Consider the following 21,078-nt stretch of genomic DNA (forward strand, 5'->3'; position numbering starts at 1 on the left):
CAAACTGACTTAAAATGCAGAAATTATTTTCTTGCAGAGCTAGGGACTAGAAGTTAGAAGTCAAGGTGTGCAAGACCAACACCTCTCTGAAGTCGCCACAGGGGCACCTTCCTTGCCTCTTCTAGCTTCTAGCAAGCAGTCCTTGTTGGGATTCTGTTCCTTGAATTGTAGGCGCTTCACACCAACATGGCATTTTCCTTTTCTCTTTGTGTCTGTGTCCAAAGATCCCACTAGTTATTAGATTAGACTAATTCCCTAATTTATTGTGACCTCATTTTTCTTTTTTAAGATTTTTTTTTTTAAATTTATACAAGCACTGGGTACAGTCAGTGCAGGAGGGTGAGAGAATTCAGCAGAGCCAGAGCGGGGAGCAGAGCAGGCAGAAGGACCGAAGTACACTGCTGAGGGGAGCAGCGGGCAGCAGGAGAGGTCTGCGCGCCATGTGGGACCCTTGCCCAGTGGCTGGGGATCGAACCAGCGCTGCAAAGGCTGCGGGCAGCTTCTCAACCCACCCCTCAACTGCTGCGCCACAGGGGAGGCCCCTCCTTTCACTTTTAAAGCAAAAGGATTAAAGTTCTACCTTGATGTCTTTTGAAGGGAGATTTATTTACATGTTGGACATTTTAGCTATAACTGCTTGTTAGTATAGAATCAGATACAGGAAGCTGGTGAAAATTTCTCACCATAAGACTGGAAAGTTGTCTTATTCTGCCATACTTATTTTATAAATTAATAGCATTTGGGGGTAATTTAAGTGATTTGTATAGATTTGCTTATCAAATTAATTTTACTAATTTAATTTCTTGTTAATTATTATGCATACTCCTTCCTGAATTAACTGCCTTTCTTTCTCTTTAAGATCTGATTATCATGGACCTGCGACATTTTCTTATGTGCCTGTGCCTGTCCCTGTGCACAGACTTTGCCTTGAGCAAGCCCACAGAAAAGAAGGACCGTGTACACCATGAGCAGCAGCTCAGTGATAAGGTTCACAATGATGCTCAGAGTTTTGATTATGACCATGATGCCTTTTTGGGTGCTGAAGAAGCAAAGACCTTTGATCAGCTGACACCAGAAGAGAGCAAGGAAAGGCTTGGGTAAGGCGCCAGCTCTCGGGGCTGGTGAGGGTAATAGCATTTATTTATACATCAGCTCATTCCTTCTTTCCTCTTCTGAGTTGGTCACTCAGTAAAGCTGTGTTGACCTGTATCTTTGCTATTTAATAAAGTGCTTGCTTTCATATATTTCGCAATAAAATTACAGTTTGTATTTCATTCTACAAAGCAAAGTTATTTTTTATGTAAAAGTACCAGCTGCTACAAGACCCAGTTTAAACTGCATCATTTGATACCAAAGGAAGATTACATGGGGATTTCACATCTCTGCTCCTTTAATTTTTTTAGAATTATCTGTGATCTATTTATTCATTGTTGCCCAAGCCAAGTCTTAGAGTGGATAATAAATGGCATTATAGACCCCTGGACTAAATTGCTCTGACATTTATGATTTTCCAGGATGTTCTTCACCCTCATTGGTTTCATTCTCAAATGTTTAATTAAAAGAAATAAACATACAGACCTTGCTTTTTAGAAGATGTGACAAGTAATGTCTTGATGTAAGAGTATGAGTTGCTGTTTCAATAATAAGTGGGCCACAATCCAGTTCTTTGACTCGCCTAAGCATCTTAAGAGCTGACTTGGGAGAATCCCAGTTGGTTATTTCTAACTGGGGGCTGGAGAATATCTTTTTCGACTCTTCAAAAAAAATAAATGCATTTTAAGGATATACAGATTAATTTAGTGAAAAATTTTCCTCAACAAGCACTGTTCCTGCAGTTGTGCATTATATGATATTCAAGAGATCTGTCTGGAAAGTTGTACCACATAGCAATTTCTAAAAATACTTTGCCCATCACAGGTAATGCTGTGATTAGAAGATATTATATATAAGACTGCTTTGGAAGAGAATAAATTGGTTTACCCATTGACTGAAAGGTACAATATTTTACTATTCAAAACTGAGAGAAATGGTAAAAAGATTTTGCTATGTAGAATGAGCAACTATCCCATAACATTTAAAAGTAGATACAGAAAACAAATGCATTAAAGAGTCGGTCTTCTGTTAGGTTGCTTTTCTGAGAGACCATGATCACTTTGAATTTTAATCTGTTAAGTGTGCTAACATTCTAGGGAAAATAGGGGTGCATGCGGGTGTTTTCTCATGAGGGTGTTCTCTCTTCATATCTTGCTGTTAATAACATGCATGTCCAACCCACATTTTGATCTGCATGTCTGCCTTCTCAGAATTACTCTTGAATAATAAAGCACCCTTAGATTTGGTGTCAATCAGGATGTTCTGGCTCTTTGCAGATTGGATTTCCAGAGCTATGATGAATATGGCTCTGCTGGCAGTTTTCAGTATGGAAAAAAATGTTCCTTTTTCTCATTAAATATTAATCAAAAGTTGGACACAAGAGCAGGCTCCATATATGATTAGACTAAGATGGTTAGAATCACATTTTGCATGGGATGTATGAATGAACTCGGTACTATCTCCTAAATTTTGGTGATATGACAAACGATCCCGACTTTATAAGGAGACATAGTGTTGAAAGCAAGAATTACAGGTGAACTTTTTTTTAACTTTTTCACTGTGGTAATTATAAACCTTTTTTTTGGTAATGACTGTACACCAGAAGTTGGAAACAACAGATTATCCCCTTTTCCATCTATCTATATAAGGCAAGTCATTATTAGAAGAGAAAATCATCGTTCATGCCCTTCGAGGCAAAAAGTCACTCTTTTACAATCTTTATACTATATGAAAAGACCACAGGAAGCATTTAAAATCAATTTTAATATAAAATTTTTGGTTCCTTTTTCTTAAGAATGTTGATGGTGCACCACACCACCAGGCCTGTAGTCATTGGGAGAAAAAAAGAATATTGACAGTAGCATATTTTTCTTACATGTATATTCTCCTCACCACCACCACCACCCCCCCGCCTTTCTCCCAAAGGCTAAGGTATACTTAATTTTCATTTAGTTGTCCTTCCAGTGAGGTTTTGTTTTTTGGTGATGGTCCTTAATATAAAAAAGTTCTTACCCTTGATATATTTGCTATAGAAAAGAACTAGAGTACTTCACTTCATCCTGTTTTGGGTCAAAAGCCCAGCCCCTTTGGGATTCTAATGAAAAGCTAAGGATTTCTAATGAAAGCTAAGGATTCTTCCTCAGGAAAGTGTTTGCATATAAATATCTATAAAATTTTGCATGCTGTAAAGGAACCCTCTTGGAGCCCACATATTGACTCAGGTTCTTAAGAAACAAGAGTTTGCTTTATGCCTTTTGAAATATAGAGGTATGCGTTACCTCTTAGGAGAAATAACATTAGGTCACTAAGTGTATTGTGTCTGTCCTGGGATAAATGTTTATTTGTGGCATCATACTTATGTGTATGTCATCAGAATACATACAGTATAGTTAGCATCATAACTTCACACAGGCTTTTAAAGATCAGAGTGTAGAGCTTCATGACTAAAATAAGATGTATACTCACTCCCAGTGTACTTTAAAAACTTCTGGCAAGCTGGATTGCCAGTGAGACATAAACGGCTTTTGTGTTTTTAAAAGGTTGTAAAAAATTTTTAGAAAGGATATGGATAGACTATATGTGGTCCACAAATCCAAAAATATTTACTATCTGTCTACTCTCAGAAAGAATTTGCCAGCCTCTGGATTAAGCCATTTGGAATATTTCTGTTGGAATAAACAGCCAACTTCATTAAGAAAAGCCCATCTTGAACAGTCATATGCCTTTTTTCTTTCTAATCGAAGAAATCCTACTGTTTAGGCTATTTGTAATAGTTTAAAATTTTCTTTGAGGGGGAGGTCTGATACTTTGACTTTTTCTCATAACACTGGCACTACTGGTAGCCAGTACTATGTGGACACAAACTGAATCCCCATTATAAACAATCTGGAACTTTTTCATACTGGTATAATTTAATCTGATGATATTGTTTAAACTCTATACAGGATTAAAATTGCAAATATTTTCTTGTCCTATGTCAATGTAGATGGAGGGTATTAGGGGGATGACTTCTTAGTTGCTTTACCTTTTCTATTAACATTTTAGAACAAAAGCTACAAAGTTACACATTCTCTGTTAATTATAGGATTTAAGTAACAGGACTGATGCCACGTCAGTATATTCAAGATGAATCTGTTTCATAGTGACACTAGTACTCTGATTACTTTCCAATGTATTTATCAAATGAATGCAGACTGGAAAGAGGGTACATTTGCTGTTGCCTTTTTAATCCGGCAAACAACAGTGCATAGGAGTATGCCAAGATTTTGATTTTGTTGGAAGCTTTTAGTTAAACTTCCTATTTCAAACTAGGCTGCTTACTCATGTGACTTGTGTCAATTGTCTTAGCTTCCCTAAGTAGGTGACTGCGTATTTAAACAGGAGTTTTCATTTACACATAGTTTGAAGTCCTTAAATTGAGATGACAGATCTAGAAGAAAGAAGCTCATAAAGGGCAAACTATATCAATTCTTAAACTTTGTAGTTTTGCTTTATCATCTGCACTCTAACCCTCTCAGCTAATTAACATTGTCTTAGAGATACACATTCTTACTACATCTTTCCCTCATTGTTCTCTGTTTTTGTGGTTATATGTAAGAAATCAAATTCACCATAGCATGTAATAAGCTGCTAGTTGTTTTTTTAAGAGTAAACATGCTACTTCTTTGTGTACCTGTTCTGTTTTTTTCCCAAATAATCTTGTTTTGACATATAAATGATCCATGAACTATTATAGATATCTGTATTTTTAATAAGAATGTTGTCTATTCTTAAAAGCTGATGAATTTTTTAAAATCTAGTTCAGATTTTTGCAAAAAAAATCATATTAATGGTTCTTTTACCAAGAAATTGAAAGTCTTCCAAAACAGTAAAGCTGTAAAGCTTTATTTGTTTGAAGAAGAGTAGAGAACCCAGATACGAATGGATTTTCACTCCAGAATTCTGACCATAGTCTAAACCCCACTTCTAGAAGGGATAGGCTGGGTTTGTGTCTGGATTCAAGTGCACCAGCCATGGACCATATTTACTTCATCCAAATGACTCATTACAGACCAGTAATGAGCCACAAAGCAAAGAATTTCAGTTGCCTGTCTGGAATTGTTGTTTTGGAGACAACTTTTTTATTCCATTGCTTTAGCCCCCTGGGCAACACCTACGGTCACAGCACACACCTGGCTAAGTCCAGAGTCCTGTGTCCTTTTAACCTCTTGCTGGATTTCTCTGCATTTTCTACAGAAAGATTGTAAGTAAAATAGATGGCGACAAGGACGGGTTTGTCACTGTGGATGAGCTCAAAGACTGGATTAAGTTTGCACAAAAGCGCTGGATTTACGAGGATGTAGAGCGACAGTGGAAGGGGCATGACCTCAATGAGGACGGCCTCGTTTCCTGGGAGGAGTATACAAATGCCACCTACGGCTACGTTTTAGGTAGGTCCCTGCTGTCTGGGGGAAAGCTTTGTGGAGCCGGCGCCTTGAAACGTAACTGTTTTGTCTTGTAGAATGATTATAGATAAAATAGACGCGGATAAAGATGGGTTTGTGACGGAGGGGGAGCTGAAAGCCTGGATTAAGCGCGCCCAGAAGAAATACATATATGACAATGTTGAAAACCAATGGCAGGACTTTGATATGAATCAAGACGGCTTAATCTCCTGGGATGAGTACAGAAACGTGACTTATGGCACTTACCTGGGTAAGGGGCAAGATGTCAGCCCAGCAGAGACCATAGTCTTGAATCAAATAAACAAGTGGGTCACTCAGTAAAGGAAAGGAAGAGATTGTGTTTATCTTAAATAGTTCTATGCTGAACTGATTTTCCTTTCTTTTCATTTTAAATTTGCATAATATATTTTTAAGATTTGTTAAGTTGTGGTATTGTGAGTTCTGGCATCATGTACATTCTTTTGCATTTCAGATTATTTTGCCATTTTTTTCTTTCTAACATCTCTCAGATCATTTTGGAGTAGCTCTCATTTTAAAAGACTGCATTGTTCCGACAATGCCAAGCAAGAGGCTTTGAGATAGCTCATTGATGTGGTCACATTAAAGTGTTGGACTTGAAACTCATGCCAAGTTAGATTCCTTTATAACTGGCGAGAATAGGAGGAAAATTACAAAAATAAGGGTCAAGCGGAATAGCTTTCCTTGATAAAATTTAACTATTTCAGTATGTCTGCTTTTAGTTTAGAAATGAAAATTTTCTTTTTTTTCCTCTGGCACATGAGTTTATCAGCCTGCTTTGCAAATGCCTCAAAGCAAGTAAATGTGACTTTGATTGCTTTTTGTTGATTTGGTAGTTTGTGTGTGGGGGCCACCTGTTAGTAATTTTCTTTTACTTATTACACTTGCCTGCTGCCGGATGCTAGGTGGTGATCTTGCTGAGTTGATGGCTTGGGGTTTTGTTAGTGAAATTCCTCTATTGTACATGGTTACAATTTGAGATGAGAAAGTATAAATGTTACTTTTTGCACTTTTATCCTGGAAGTCAGGGTCACAGCAGGCAGGCACTTACCACCACTAACGGGCTGTGAGTGTACAGTGGTCTGTTTTCCCCACTGGATAGCCAGCTGTCCATGTTAATTACAGGACTTAGTACATTTCTGGTGAAGAGACTTATTTTTGTGTCCAGCTTGTTCTCATTCCTCAGAATAAAGTGGCAGTCTCTTTCCATGCTTGATACTTAGCCAAAAGAGCCAAACATACCCATCACACATTTTACGAACACGTGTATTAAAGTCATTGTAGATGGAGCAACATCCTTGTTTCTCGCTCACTCTCTGAGACCCATCACTCTCATGATTTATTTGGAATTATAAAGCAAATGGTAAGCTCCTGGTGATCTAAGCAGAATGGTGTGTTAATAAATCTCAGCTCAGGCCTAGGCATCCACTTGCTGCCCATAAACTCTTAATCATACACAGACTCTTAACCTCTATGATTATGTGCATAAAAATCTGTTGAGGACTTTGTTACCTCTCATGGCAAGTGATTCAATGTAATGGGTATTTCTCCTGAGTGAGACTTTGCATAAACTGAAGCTACTGGCTGGAGAAGCAATGTCTTTATAAGGCATCTTTCCCTGGTGGAAAGAGCTTCCGGAGGTAGTGAGTTGTCTTATAGAAGTGCTGAGTTTTTGTGATCGTGTGTTCTTAATTCAGTTTTGAGTTCGGGTATAAATCACCTTAGATTTTAATTAAAATCTGTCATCGTAAACCTGCTTTCCACCAAAGGAAACCTAACACTGTCTGTGTCACAAGTGAAATATGAAATAAAATTTACCCTGCCTAAACTACCAAAACTAGATTAAGAGCCTACCCCAAACTGTGCTAGCTGACAGGCACAGTAGAATGGTGCTCAGGATAGATAACGGTACTCCGAGCAGTGCCCATAGGCACGTAAGTTTAGTCATTTAAAATAAAGTATATATCTTCCTTTTTCATTCTTACATATGTGTGTGTTGCTCAAACTGCTTGATTCCAGTCCCTAAGTTTTACCCTAAGGAGGAGGGGAGTGCTCTTAGTTAAGAATCTAGTTATACTAGTTAATAAATTAACTTCTGTTATCTTTCTATTGTATGTTACATAGTTGGTACTGAAACTATTTACAAGTGATGATTTAAGTGTTTGAGAAAAGTGATAAATTTTCCTTAAATTCTCCATTTCTGATTTAGTTTGGCTTTGAGTATACACTTATAGGGTTCCCCAAAGCCTCATCATTCAATAAGCTGTCTTACTGAAGAATGAAACTTCAAGCTGCTCAACACTGAAAATAGACCAGTACTTTCTTTGACTGCACTTAAAGTATGGAAAGATTTAACACATGGCATCAAAAGTCAGACATGTACTATCATCAGGGGGCCCTGTGATCTTTCTGTAAAACTAGTGCCCTGTCTTTTTTAAATTCGATCAGTATATTGCAGGAACATTCATTCTTTTGTTAATGGGTATTTTTTGCCTTACAAAATATTGGGTTGTCGGAGAAGTCATGACATTTTCTGTATTTTCTTAATGTTTTCTATGAAAACAGAAAAAATGCATCATTACTTTTCTGACAACCCAGTATCTTCTCATCTGTTATGTGCTCCATACAGCAAATCACATTCAAAGGATTTCCCCCCTTTATCTGCAGTTAATGCCATCACATTTTTTCAGCTTAAAGAAACTAAATTGCATTAAGAACTTAGAGACCCTGGTGGCTTAGAGCTTAAGTCTCAGCACTGTCACTGCCACAGCCTGAGTTCAGTCCCTGGCCAGGGAGCTAACCCATATATGGCACAGCAGATCTCTCCTGCCATGCCCACTGCTCTCCTTAGCAGTGTTTTTCAGTGAATCTTCCTATTCTGCTCCCCACTCAGTCTCTGGTGAATTCTCTCACCCTCTGCACCTTTGGCCTACACCGCAGTTCTGTAAATAAATAAATAAATCTTTTTTAAAAAAAATCTAGAGACTAATCAAACTGCTTGATTTCAGTCACTATGTTTTGCATGTGCAGTTCAACATTCTAATAGATGGATAGCTCCAAATTCAATATAGTTGTAATCTAATACTTTTTAAACAACTTTATTATATTGGCATAAAGTATACTGCATATACTTAAAGTGCTCATCTGATGAGTTTTGACATGTATGCACATCAGTGAATCCATCTCTGCAATTAAGGTAAATAAACATCATTCCCATCCCCCTTACTAGGCAGCCACTGATCTAGTGTCTAACTCTAGATTAGTTTGCATTTTCTTGAATTTTATATTAATGGGGGGCAAACAGTACTAATAACTTAAGGTAGTTGAGTTTGCTAAAAAAAAAAAAAACCTAAAATACTTCTTTTCAAAGTGGTGATGTTTTGTTGTTTGAAACAAACTGGTCTATAACGGGATAGAAATTCGTTGATATAGCTTCTTAATGTTTAAAGCCCAATGTTTAATAAAAATAGCAATAGCTAATATTTATTAAAAGCTAACTATATGCCAGACACTTATTGTAAGCTCTTAACTAAGATTTATGTGCTCATTTAAACCAAATGACAATTCTCGGAGACAGAAGCCATTGTTGTCCCCATTTTACAGGTGAGTGACTTGAAGCACAGCTAAGTTACTTGCTGAAGGTCACACAGCAAGGGAGTGGTAGAGTTAGGATCCAAACCCAGACAGTGTGACTTCAGAACCAGCACTATCCCTCAGCTACCTGAGCCCTTGAGAAGTCTCAGTACCACGAACAGTGAAGCGTTAACGTTACACACTGGGTTCTGCAGTCCAGGAGCCAGGGCCCAAGTTGAATGGCATTTTCTTTCAATTTGAAACTAAGATTGCTAATTACCAGAGCTTTAGCTCAAAACTGAATGTCTTTATACTGCTGCAATTTTACCTTTGCAATCAGTTGATTTATTTCTTCTTTGCTTGGTTTATCTTTCTTGGAAATTGATTCCCTAGGCCACACATTTTCATGTTTTCAGAAGGTCTTTTTTTTTCTTTTTTTTTTAAGTTTTATTTATTTTTATACAAGAACTAGGGTACAGGCCAGAGGTGCAGGGGGTGAGAAGAGTCACCAGAGACAGAATGGGGAACAACAGGCAGGCGGACTGAAGTACACTGCTGAGGGGAGCAGCGGGCGAGACAGGAGAGGTCTGCCCCACCATGTGGGCATCTCCCTGGCCGGCTGGGAATCGAACCGGCGCTGCAGAGGCTGCAGACAGCTTCACAGTGCTGCGCTCAACCCGCTGCGCCACTGGGGAGGCTCCAGAAGGTCTTTTTTGGACTTAATATAAGTTTTTATTTTCTAGATGATCCAGACCCTGATGATGGATTTAACTATAAACAAATGATGGTTAGAGATGAGCGGAGATTTAAAATGGCAGACAAGGATGGAGACCTGATTGCCACAAAGGAGGAGTTCACAGCCTTCCTGCACCCTGAGGAGTATGACTACATGAAAGATATAGTAGTACAGGTAGGTGAGAGCAAGGTTTCTCAGTGGAAGTTCAGTTTCTCTTACTGTGCTTGCTGTCTTTTCTCGTTTAGCCTTCCTCTGTATTTAGAAGAATGCAGGTGCTGGCCAGATGCAGAGTCTAAGCTCTCACTCTATTTTTTCTGTGACCTTGATCAAGTCATTTATCTTAGATGCCTTAGACTTTTTATTGAGTATAATAGTGCTTATCATAAGATAATTTATTTTACCATTTTGCTAGTAGCTTCACATTGTAAGTATGAAGGAAAATCTTGGTTTTTTAAATCCCATCACCAGTGACCATATACGAGTAATAACAGTGGTATTGAAGAATTTTTATGGAAGACAGTTTCCTGAGAACATAGCCCATAGCTGTAGACATACTCACTGGGCACACCTCCTGTGAGTATCACGTCAGCTGGTGGGGTAGTTCAGTAGTAAGCAGTGTCAGTGTCCTTCATGGAAGACCATAGTTATTTTAGGTTGAAGTATTAAAAAATTGATAGTATTTTACCATTTATTAGTTAGAAATTTTCCTACAGTTAAATCATACATACACATGCAAGCATGTATGTGTGTTTAATGAGTAAGTAAAATTACCTAAACCTTATTCAGAGACCAAAATAGTCTTGGCTTATTTTCTGTCTAGGAAACAATGGAGGATATAGATAAGAATGCTGATGGCTTCATTGATCTAGAAGAGTATATCGGTAAGTCTCTAGTGTTTTCCTTAGAAGCAGCTGATAAATGGGAATTCTTAAGATTATTTTCTATTTTGTATATGTTTGAAAGTTTTCATAATAAAACGAGTAATATATAAGTAGAGTGCTTTTTATGATATGTAGGCTATAATAGGAATTCAGTAAATGTTAGCTGCTACTTTTGCATTTAATAATAGTTAAAATGAAAGTGGCTATTTAGTACTATATTTTTTTAAATGGTAATATTTTGCTTTTAACAACATGGCATTACTGCTTGCATTTGTTTTTTGTTTAATGTTACAGAGATGTATAATAACAAGTATTGTTTTGAAATAGTTCTCTAACAATGGGAAATTTTACAATATTCCTGTTTCTTCTTAAATTCATTTTCAATCTACTTCCCCACAGAATATGTCCCATTATATTTTATCTTGAAAGCCTTAAATCACCCCAACACTGTCTTTGCAAGAAAATTACGCATATAAATTTAAATGTGAGAATAATTGTTATCTGTGACAGTTATGGTATTAATACACACTTGAACAAAGTAACATACATTTTATATTTGTACTGTTACAAAAATATATCTCTTTAATACGTTCTTTTCTCAAGTAGTTTTGATATCCACAGATGGCAAATACTTACTGCTACAGAGAAGCATGTTTCAGTGTCAATTTCCAATTTTTTTTTTTAGAGGAATGCTAAGAGACCTTATTTACTTACATAAAAAAGCTGATCATAGAATGGAAGGTTTGTAATAACAGTGTCACTCAATTCTTAGCACTCCTCTTAAGTTATCTACCAAAAATCACTGTGGTCTATCATCAAAAATTATTTTCAGTGATCTCTTAGAAGAAGCTCAGTTAGACCCTGCTTCAATTTTTTCTTCTAAGCAAAGAATTAGAACCCTCTTCACATGCAAAAGAATCTGTTACCCATGTTACAGGTTTTCAGATATATACGTTCTCACATCTGAGATTAATAATTGTCCCTTTTTCTTCATCTTGGAGCTTTTTACAGCTTACTAGTTTTAAGAGGGATGAAAATATGCCACTTTACAAAGTGGAAGAAAGGTGACTCGATTGTGAAAAGGAAGGCAGAAGGCGCGTTCTTAGGCAGATCACTTATTCAGGAGAATTGTCTGTGGAAGTCAAGGATCTAGAATTTGATTCTTGTAACTGTCCTCTCCCTATGCACTCTGACAGTGTTTTGTCTCCCGGTGTACCCCAATTGAAGGTCACTGGTATAATGCACTTTCCATAGTAATTAAATGGTAGGCAGTTTTGGCTCATAGCATAACACTTCACACATTTCCTTGAGAATTTAAAATAGCACCTTTCTAAAAGCCAATGGTCGGGTTTAACTAGCTCCTTTGAAGTGAAATGGACTGTAGGAAACAGTGTTTGCAAAAGTTAGTCTTTACCTTTCTTGATGTCAGTCATCTCCCTTTATTTCTGCATAGTTTTTAAGGGGTAAAGACCCTCTTTCCTCTCATATCACTCAAAAGTCAACATCTGGAAATAGTCTTGCTGCGTGATCAATCATAAAGCCTCAAGCAAATGCCTTGTTCTCTAAGGACTGTGGCCGAAAATGCCCCTGTAACCACTTGTAGGTTCCAAACAGATGAATGAGGAGGATGGGTGTGAGGCCAGATTCACCTTAGTCTTTGGGAAAAGACAATCCTATCTTATGTATCCATGTCTGCACACAGGTGACATGTATAGCCATGATGGCAATGCCGATGAGCCAGAATGGGTAAAAACAGAACGGGAACAGTTTGTTGAATTTCGAGATAAGAACCGTGATGGAAAGATGGACAAGGAAGAAACCAAAGACTGGATTCTCCCCTCAGACTATGATCATGCAGAAGCAGAAGCCCGACACCTAGTCTATGAATCAGACCAAAACAAGGTAAGCTGGGCCCAAACAATTTTATACGGGTCAATTTGAACTTCTAGGGGGTTACCTTAAAAATTCCTATTCTAGAGCATTTAAGGTGTTAATTATAAATCTGAGTCTGTGATGGTTCTGAAGTTGGCTACTGAAAACTTACAGAGCATTGCTGCCCGTCTCATCTCATTTTAAAAATCCCTTAGCTGAGTGTTCATGGCGTCAGAGAATTAGGCTTCAGAAAAGATCCTCTGAGCAGCTTGTGCCTGGCATGCATCATTTGTTAACTTTGGATCACCTGGAAATTTTCTTTGCTTTTTTTTCTTTTATTACTTCCTTTGTACTTTTACCTATTACAGGCTTATTTTTGCCTACTAAAAGCTTCTTAAATCAAATATGCTTTTCTAAAATTAAGTCCTTTGTAGTGGATAATAAATCAGCATTTCTCTGGAGCCTATTAAAATTGTCCTTGATCAATTATCTGAAGTTGTCTGTTCATTAAAAGAATGGCACTATCACCTTTTTCAGTGATATGAATGTTCTGCTTAAGACTAAGCTGAAAATAAAGCTAAAAGATACAGATTTTCAGTATTCTGAACATTCTTTTAATCTTCACTTTCCATGCAATTAGGTTTTTTGTTTGTTTGTTTGTTTGTTTGTTTTTTGGTCATCTGGCCCTTTTAGGGGTCAGTCTGAGTTCTTGCTCAGTCACTTCTGTGGCCAAGTGCTGTGTCCTGATATTGTGAGAAAAGGAAACTCATGTAGTCATCCCTCTGGAATCTGACCTAAATAATTTTGGGGGTTGTGTCTGGATCTGACTGGTGGCTTAGGACATAGTGGAGGTGAGGGCTATGCTTGATATTAGCAGATACTGTTTTTCCTATTGAGCAGTGACTTAATTCGCTTGAAGTATTTGCTCAGTTCTTGGCTATGTCTTAACCATATCTTGGAGGTGTCCAATATTTTGCTTGAAAAGAGGCATTTTTTTCCTTCAAAAACAAACCCATGTCTCTCGCATTGAGCTATGTTATTTCTATCGTCCTCCTACTTATAACTTGCTTGATAAGGAAAATGTATTGCTATTTTCCTCCCTCTGTGTGTGTAAATGGGTGATAAAAATTGACTTCAGCTTTAATCTAGTGGGGATTAAAATCCTAAATCTTAACTGGTCCCTGTTGTTCTATAGCAGTATTTGTAAACTTGGAATAGGAAATATATTCTGCATCAGTTCACTCTTTTCTCTCATTTCAGGATGGCAAGCTTACCAAGGAGGAGATTGTCGACAAGTATGATTTATTTGTGGGCAGTCAGGCCACAGATTTTGGTGAGGCCTTAGTACGACATGATGAATTCTGAGCTGTAGGCAGAAGAAAACCACATTTCTTCGAAAGTAATTTATTTTTACAGCTTCTGGTTTCACATGAAATTTGTTTGCGCTACTGAGACTTATTACAAACTTTTTAAGACATGAAAAGGCGTAACGAAAACCATCCGTCCTGCTCCTCCTCCTCTCTGAGGGCCTGGAGGAAAATCGAGCTTCTGAGGAACAACTCTCGTTAGTACACTTGTGTTTGTAGATTTACACTTTGTATTATGTATAACATGCTGTGTTTATTTTTGTATTTGTTCTCTGGTTGGGAGTATGATATGAAGGATCAAGATCCTCAGTCCACACTTGTAGGCAGACATTATCCCTTCACTCTTTCTCATTCAACCCTTACCATGTAATTTTTATAACTGACTAACTTTTTAAACCTGAGCTCAACAAGTGATGCTCAGGAAGGAGAAATGGGAAGAATATACACCACAATTTAGAGAGAGAACAGTTAATCTTGCCTCTTGAAAGTTATATTCCACGAGTCGTAGGGGGCCACGTATTCCAGCATGTTCCATTCATTTGCTACGGGTTCAGCAACTGATCCCGGCATTATCTGGGCAATGACAGATTCCTGTGCTGTAAGAAACTTGACTCAGTTTGATTTCATTCATCCTTTTCCCCCTGTCCTGCAGGACTAGCTGTTTGCTAATTTTGTCAAGCACAGCTGTGTTGGGAAGAGGTGGGGCCAGTGTCTTGAAAATCAATCAAGTAGTGAGGGTGATCTCTTTACTGAGCTATACATAGCAGCAGCTGGAAAACTAAAGGAAAAATAGGAGTGTTTTCAGGGCACACACTTTTTTCTGGCATCTGTTGAAGTGCTCAAGACTGTCTTGCCTGTTGAGTCACTGGAAGTGCCCCATCCAGCTCCTATTTCTCCCAGAGGCTCCGGGAAATATTTTTGCTTTTGCTGCAGTTAAAATATATCATTTCTAATCATGTCATTGAAAGTGCCTTTAGCAAGAGAGATGATCACTGAATGGGATTCTCTTAAGAAACCCTAAGAGAAAATAGAGATAACTTGGATCACCTTATCTCAGCACTTAGACCTTCCCAGTGTGGTGGGGGTTTTCCTTCCCTTTCTCTTTCAGACAGTGGTTAAAGAGCAGTATTAGTCAGGAGCTTGGTCGCAGTGTTCTTATCTTGTGGGCTGGTATCCAAAAACCACATGCTGCTGAATTTACCAGGAATCCTCATACCTCAGAATGCTAACCACTTGCTACCAGGCCTGTTTCTGTGTCAGTTAAAGAGCTTGGGCGCAGACTGAAAGACGAGTGGGTCTACAGAGAGGGCGCTTTGGTTTGAGGACCATTGCTTACCATTCCTGCTTCCCCCCTCATTCTTCTTCACTGCTCCCCACCCCCAAGAAATGTTTATCATGGATGAATAAATTGCCAATTCTTAACAAAGAGAGGGAAGGACATTGTGGAAAGAACTAAAGTAACCTCCCTCTGTTCCCAACTCCTCTTTACCCATATTTTAAATAACACACATGTCTTTTTGGTCCCTTTCTTACAGCTTGCCCTCTTCTGACAAGAATTATTGTATTCCAAGTTTTTAGCCCTCAGGTTATTAAGATAAATATATGTATATCTAACCTTTATTATTTCATATATCTTTCTGGATAATACATTCAGGTGGTGCTGGGTGATTATTATAATCTGCATCTAGGTATACCCTTTGGTCTTCCGCAGTCATGTTGAGGTGGGGTACTCAACCTGGTAAAAAGCCAGATATCATGAACCTTCACCCTGGCCTTGCATTGAGCTCTTGAGAGTGGAGACACTTTTTTAAGTTTAACCCCAGTATAGGGTGATGGAACTTCTCTGACCTCCACATGGTGGTTGTTGTTAAGAGCAGAGATGATTAACTTGGCACCAGCTCTGACTTAGAAAGGGTAGATCATGACTGTGATAAGAGCCTCGTGGCTCACTAAGTGCAGAGAAACCAGGCCTATGTGAAACACACTGTTAGAGCATGAAGCTTCCTCTGTTAAGACAGCAGTCTCTGGATGCTGGTTGCTCAGCAGCAGCATTGTGCTCTGATCTAATGGTCCCCCTGGGTAATTTTTTTTGGTTTAAATCAAGCTCGAGGCTGGTGAACAGTAGTTACACACCCCCCAGTGTGTTCTGTGACTGCTAGCTCTCTTGAATTTGGATATTGGTTATTTTTTATAGAGTGTAAACCAAGTTTTATATTCTATAATGCAAACAGGTACATATCTGTTTCTAAATAAAACTGTTTACATTCGTTGTAGAGTATTATGTCATTTATTCTCTAAAGAAATGGATCTCTTGATTAGAATTTCAGTTGCTATAAAATGTCGTAGGAAAGGAACTCTCTAGAAGATTTACCATACCCCTTCTCCAACCCTGAGAAGTCACTGCCTTCCACATTGGCTACACCTTCCTGTGTCTGAAGTCCAGCATCCTTCTCAGCTCTGTACCCCCTCCTCCCTCCCGGTTCTCTTGGACCCACAACTGGAGAGAATCCTGGTGCGCACCGCACAATTACCTCGCAGCCAACAGAAGCCATTCCTGAAAGTATATACACCATTTGTCTCGATTTTTATTTCAAAAAGTTCTTTTTTCAGGTGGTGGTGCTGGGAAATAAAGTATAAGACAGGTTTGGTTTTTTTTTTAACATTTTGGTCTACTGTATAAATGGTATTAAGGTGTACAAGTTCATTTTGAAAACATGAAAGGAATTTATTAACTTTAATAAATATGATGCTTAAGACAGATAACTGGGTTTAGCCAAATAGGAGGGGATTGCAGGAGGAAACACCTGGAACAGTTCATCCTGTGTCAGGGGCTTATGGGTCTGGCTGTCCTTGCCAAAGCTATAGTGACTTGGCAGAGAGCATCAAGGTTTTTCAAATTCGTGAATGGATCTTACTAAGAGTTTTGTTTTTTCTTTAGGTCTCTTTAATTTTTTTTTTTTTTAAGATTTATTTATGCACACAAGAGCTGGGGTACAGGCCAGAAGTGTGGGGGGTGGGGTGAGAGGATTCACCAGAAACAGAGCAGGAAACAGAACAGGCAGATTGGCTGAAATACACTGCTGAGGGGAGCAGCGGGCGAGACAGGAGAGGTCTGCTGCGCCATGTGGGATTCTTGCCGGCTGTCGGATTGAACCCGCACTGCAGAGTCTGCAGACAGCGCCATAGGATGTGTCTAAAGTGTTCTTATGTTCTAGTTTAGAATGTGTCATCTCAGAACAGATTCCCAGTAGTAAAAAAAAAAAAAAAAAATTACTGAAAAGGAAAATTATTAACCATTAACTAAAAATCACCATACTCCTTTACAGCCTTTATGTAGACATCGTTTCGAGTGCTGTGAATGGTACCACTTGGGAATAGAAATGGCAGGTTGTTGAAGGGGCCTTTGGGAAAGTCTGAAGAAGACCCAACTGGGACGGTAGCTTTGTAGGTAGGAAGGGAATAGCAGGAGAATTGGCTCCCAAAATTGCCATCATTCCTTTTTCCATCTTTTTTCTATGATGTTAGTTGTTTGGCTTTTGCCCGAGAAAGTAGAAAGAGCCTTCAGTGTAAAATCCTAATTGCTGTAAAAGGGCTCCTTAGGTGGGGCCGACTTGGCTAGAAGAGACAGCCGAAACTTCCGTTCTCTGGGAGCTGGACATGTCCGACTCATCTGTCATGGACTTCCCACACACCATCTCCATGATGCAAGCGCGGAACTGGAGAGGAAAGGCAGGATGGAAGAGAGCCCCCTTGGCAGGCTGGCACAGAGGAGGTTATGAGGAGGGAGCACGGGAAGAAAGAGCTCATTTATCCCCAACGCCTTGCACAATGCTCAGTACCCAGTATCTCAGGTGATTTTCAGTACGTCTCCCCAGTCCTGAGCGCTCACTAGATCTATGTCTACTTGCTGTGCTCCTGCAGGAATTCTGGCTAATTTTGAGGCCTTGCCATTGGGACCCTCACAAGCCAGCCACCTCACCAAGCTCACTGTCAGAAGCAGCCCCAGAGTCCACCCACACGCCCCACATTCACAGTCAGGTGCTCCCAACTGGGAAGGGACTTCTAATTCTGTTTCCATACAGGTTTCACATTCATTTTGAGTATTGTCATGGAAATCTATCCGGGCTTGAAGAAATAAAGTATTCTTAAGGTAGGCATCTTGCCCTCCAGGACAGGAACTCTGCTAGATTCATCATGAGTTTGGGATTGCTTTAGCTTCGATTCAGGAATTGGGGTGAGGTCACCTGATACCTTCAGATGATGAGCTGGTTTAGAGATTGATGCATGTGCTGTGAATCCTGTGCTTCCCACACACTCCTGCAGACTAGCAGTTGGAGGGGCAAGGATTGATCCATGAAATGGAAGGACTAAAAATTTAAGAGAACTCTTCATCTTTTGTTTTTCCACAAACCTGAAAACTTTTACACTCCTCATCCTGCAACTCAGTTTTTAAGTCTTTTAAGTTTTGTCTTCCCTGGGTTCTAGTGTCTTGACCCCGCCTTCCTCCCTGTTGCTCCTCCCAGCGGCTTCCCTTGTTGCCCCTAGAAGCCCTGAGAGAAGTCCAAAGTGCTCTCTAGGTCAAGTCATTGGTGAGGAAGGAGCCACGTCTTACGGACTAGGGTCTCAGTCTGTGAGTGGAGAGCTTTCTTTACCTGCTTGTTCATGAAGCAGTAGATGACAGGATTGTAGACACAGGCACTCTTGGAGAAGAAGGCAGGGATGGTGACAAGCCGTAAGTCCAGCCCATGGTTACGGTTGTTGACCATGTACATGGCCAGGGCAGCATAGGGCACATAACAGAGACAAAAGGATCCCACCATCACCACCACCATGCGGCTCACCTCCCGCTCAGCCTTCTGGGTTGAAGCTGACTTTTGCTGCTGAGCTGCAACCTGAGCAGGATACAGAGAAAATAAGTCTTTTCTCCCAGGCTCTCGACTCTCAGATCTCTGCACCCTCTTCCATGCACGAGATCACCCCTTCAATGGTCTCTCCTGTCCCAGGGTCTAGCCTGGTCCCTCTGGCTCTCCCTTGGGGAAGGCAAGATGGAAGTAATTCTGGTCTATGACGTTGGTCATGTCCTTCCCTATTTGATCAGTGATGACTCCACGTTACTCACTATGCCATTTCATTCTCCCTGCTCCGGCTTCACTGCGTTTAGATAAGCCCTCTGCCCTGGCCAGATGTGCTCTCGGCCACTTGCTCTTCCCTCTCACAGGGAGCTCCCAGACCCCTCGCCCCTCACCCTTGCAAAAGCCACTCACAGCTCTGAGGACCCCCAGCAGCTGAGAGTAGGAGAAGCAGATGAGGGAGAGAGGCACAATGAAGCAGAAGACGAAGAGGAACCAGGTGTAGTACTCGCTGCGATATTTGGTGCCCACGGTGTACCAGTCCGGACCACACGAACACTGCAGGCCCTCGGGGATGAACCTGGAAGAGACCCAGCTCGCAGCTACCAGGCGGGCGCTCGTCCCTGCGGGCTCTGCAAGCACTGGAGTGGGAGCTGCGAGTCCTGGTTTCTCCGCTTGGAACCCAGAAGGCCCAGAGACTCAGGCCAGGGGGTGGGCGTCTTCTGCCCTTGCCAGCTGAGGTTATTACAGTTCCTATTTGCAAAATAAACTTGTAGCATGTGTCTCCCACAGCCCCTTCCCTCACCTGCCACACCAGCTCTTTAAAAAACAGGTCAAAGCGGGCAGTGCTACACCCAGCTCCCCGCCCACACCCACCTGGGCGCCTAGCTAGGTCAGCACCCTGCCCTGGACTCTCACCGGCTCCAGCCAAAGAAGGGTGGGATGGAGACACCGATACCAATGACCCAGGTGGCCAGGACCACCATCAGCGCGTGCCTGGAGCTGAAGCGGAAGTTGCCGAAGGGCTTGCAGATGACAATGTAGCGCTCAAAGGCCAGGAAGGCCAGTGACCAGCCTGTCACCAGACCTGTGGTGAAACGTGAGGGTTAGGGGTAGGCAGCACCCCCCCGCCCCCGCGCCCGCCCAGCCTGGCAGAGAGGAATAGAGACCAGGTGGAGTGGGCACAGGGAGATGAAGGGAGGGAGGCGGGTGGCTAGAGTTTGGGACGGGTCAAACTTCTAGTCTGGGCTGCTTGGCACCCCACTATTCAAAAGAGCAACAAACTCCTTTCCCCCAAATTTCTCTTCCGGAGCCCCTTCTAGCCCAGCAGCCTGGTCCCTGGGTAGCGTCCTGGAGCAGTGTCCTTGGCCTCCTCCCAGCCCCTCCCCTTGTGTTACCTGCCGCAGAGCCCAGGAAGGCCTCCAAAGCACAAACATGGCGACCAAAGATGAAGTAGCCCTTACAGCTGGCGATGAAGACAGTGAGGACAGAGAAGATGCAGAAGAGGAAGCCCCCCAGGGACACATTGACCAGAATATAGTTGAGCGGCTGCCGCAATTTCCTGTAGCGCAGTGTGGCCACCAGCACTGTGGCGTTGAGTGGCGTCCCTGCAAAGAACACGAAGCCCATGAAGGCTGCCTGGAGATGGAAGGCCCAGACAGGTGCAATGTGGAACTGAGGGCCGTCCCACGGTCCCACCAACGAGATGTTCTTGAACAGATAAAACTCCTCCTCCCCTGACATCTTGCTCATGGGGTGCCCCCCGCTCCCCAGATTCCTCTTATAGATTATCCTCTCACCCCCACCCTGGGAGGAACCCTCCTTCAAAGCCACTTTTGGGGCCCCTGAAAGGTGAGTGCTGATCCTAAGCCTCCTAAGGACAAAGTTGGAGATTAGAAATCCCCAAGCCCCTGCCTAAATCTCTTGCAGCCCCAAAGCTGATTGTCAGAGGCATGGGAGGGTGAGAGCACTCACCAGAGACAGAGTGGGGAGCAGAACAGGGAGACCGGAGACACTGCTGAGGGGAGCAGCGGGCGAGGCAGGAGAGGTCTGCCGCACCGTTTGGGTCACTCCCTGACCGGCTGGGAATCGAACCCGGGCTGCAGAGGCTGCAGACAGCTTCACAGAGCGGCGCTCAATCCGCTGTGCCACCAGGGAGGCCCCACTTTTTTAAAGAAAAAAAAGATTTATTCATGCATACAAGAACCGGGGTACAGGCCAGGTGTGCAGGATTCACCAGAGACA

At 41.1% G+C, this 21,078-nt stretch overlaps 2 protein-coding genes across 3 annotated transcripts; one reads left to right on the forward strand and one right to left on the reverse strand.

Moving 5' to 3' along the window:
* Positions 1 to 864: 864 nt before the first annotated feature.
* On the forward strand, positions 865 to 13,982 carry CALU (calumenin; the record flags this gene model as incomplete). Of its 2 annotated transcripts, none has more annotated exons than XM_084229597.1 (6): positions 865 to 1,097; positions 5,329 to 5,522; positions 9,872 to 10,038; positions 10,685 to 10,745; positions 12,448 to 12,647; positions 13,878 to 13,982. In XM_084229597.1, the coding sequence occupies exons 1-6, from the start codon at positions 871 to 873 to the stop codon at positions 13,980 to 13,982; spliced, it is 954 nt and encodes a 317-aa protein (XP_084085723.1). In that variant the 5' UTR covers positions 865 to 870. The 2 variants fall into 2 exon arrangements, with proteins under 2 accessions (XP_084085723.1, XP_084085724.1); XM_084229598.1 differs by lacking the exon at positions 5,329 to 5,522 and adding an exon at positions 5,594 to 5,787.
* Positions 13,983 to 17,580: 3,598 nt separating this feature from the next.
* On the reverse strand, positions 17,581 to 20,586 carry OPN1SW (opsin 1, short wave sensitive; the record flags this gene model as incomplete). Its single annotated transcript, XM_084230639.1, has 5 exons — positions 17,581 to 17,700; positions 18,637 to 18,876; positions 19,249 to 19,414; positions 19,753 to 19,921; positions 20,232 to 20,586. 5 exons carry the CDS (start codon positions 20,584 to 20,586, stop codon positions 17,581 to 17,583), a joined length of 1,050 nt encoding a protein of 349 aa, XP_084086765.1.
* Between the last annotated feature and the right edge of the window lie 492 nt (positions 20,587 to 21,078).

Source organism: Talpa europaea (genome assembly GCF_964194135.1).
Source record: "Talpa europaea genome assembly, chromosome: 3".
Classification (NCBI taxonomy): Eukaryota; Metazoa; Chordata; class Mammalia; order Eulipotyphla; family Talpidae; genus Talpa; species Talpa europaea.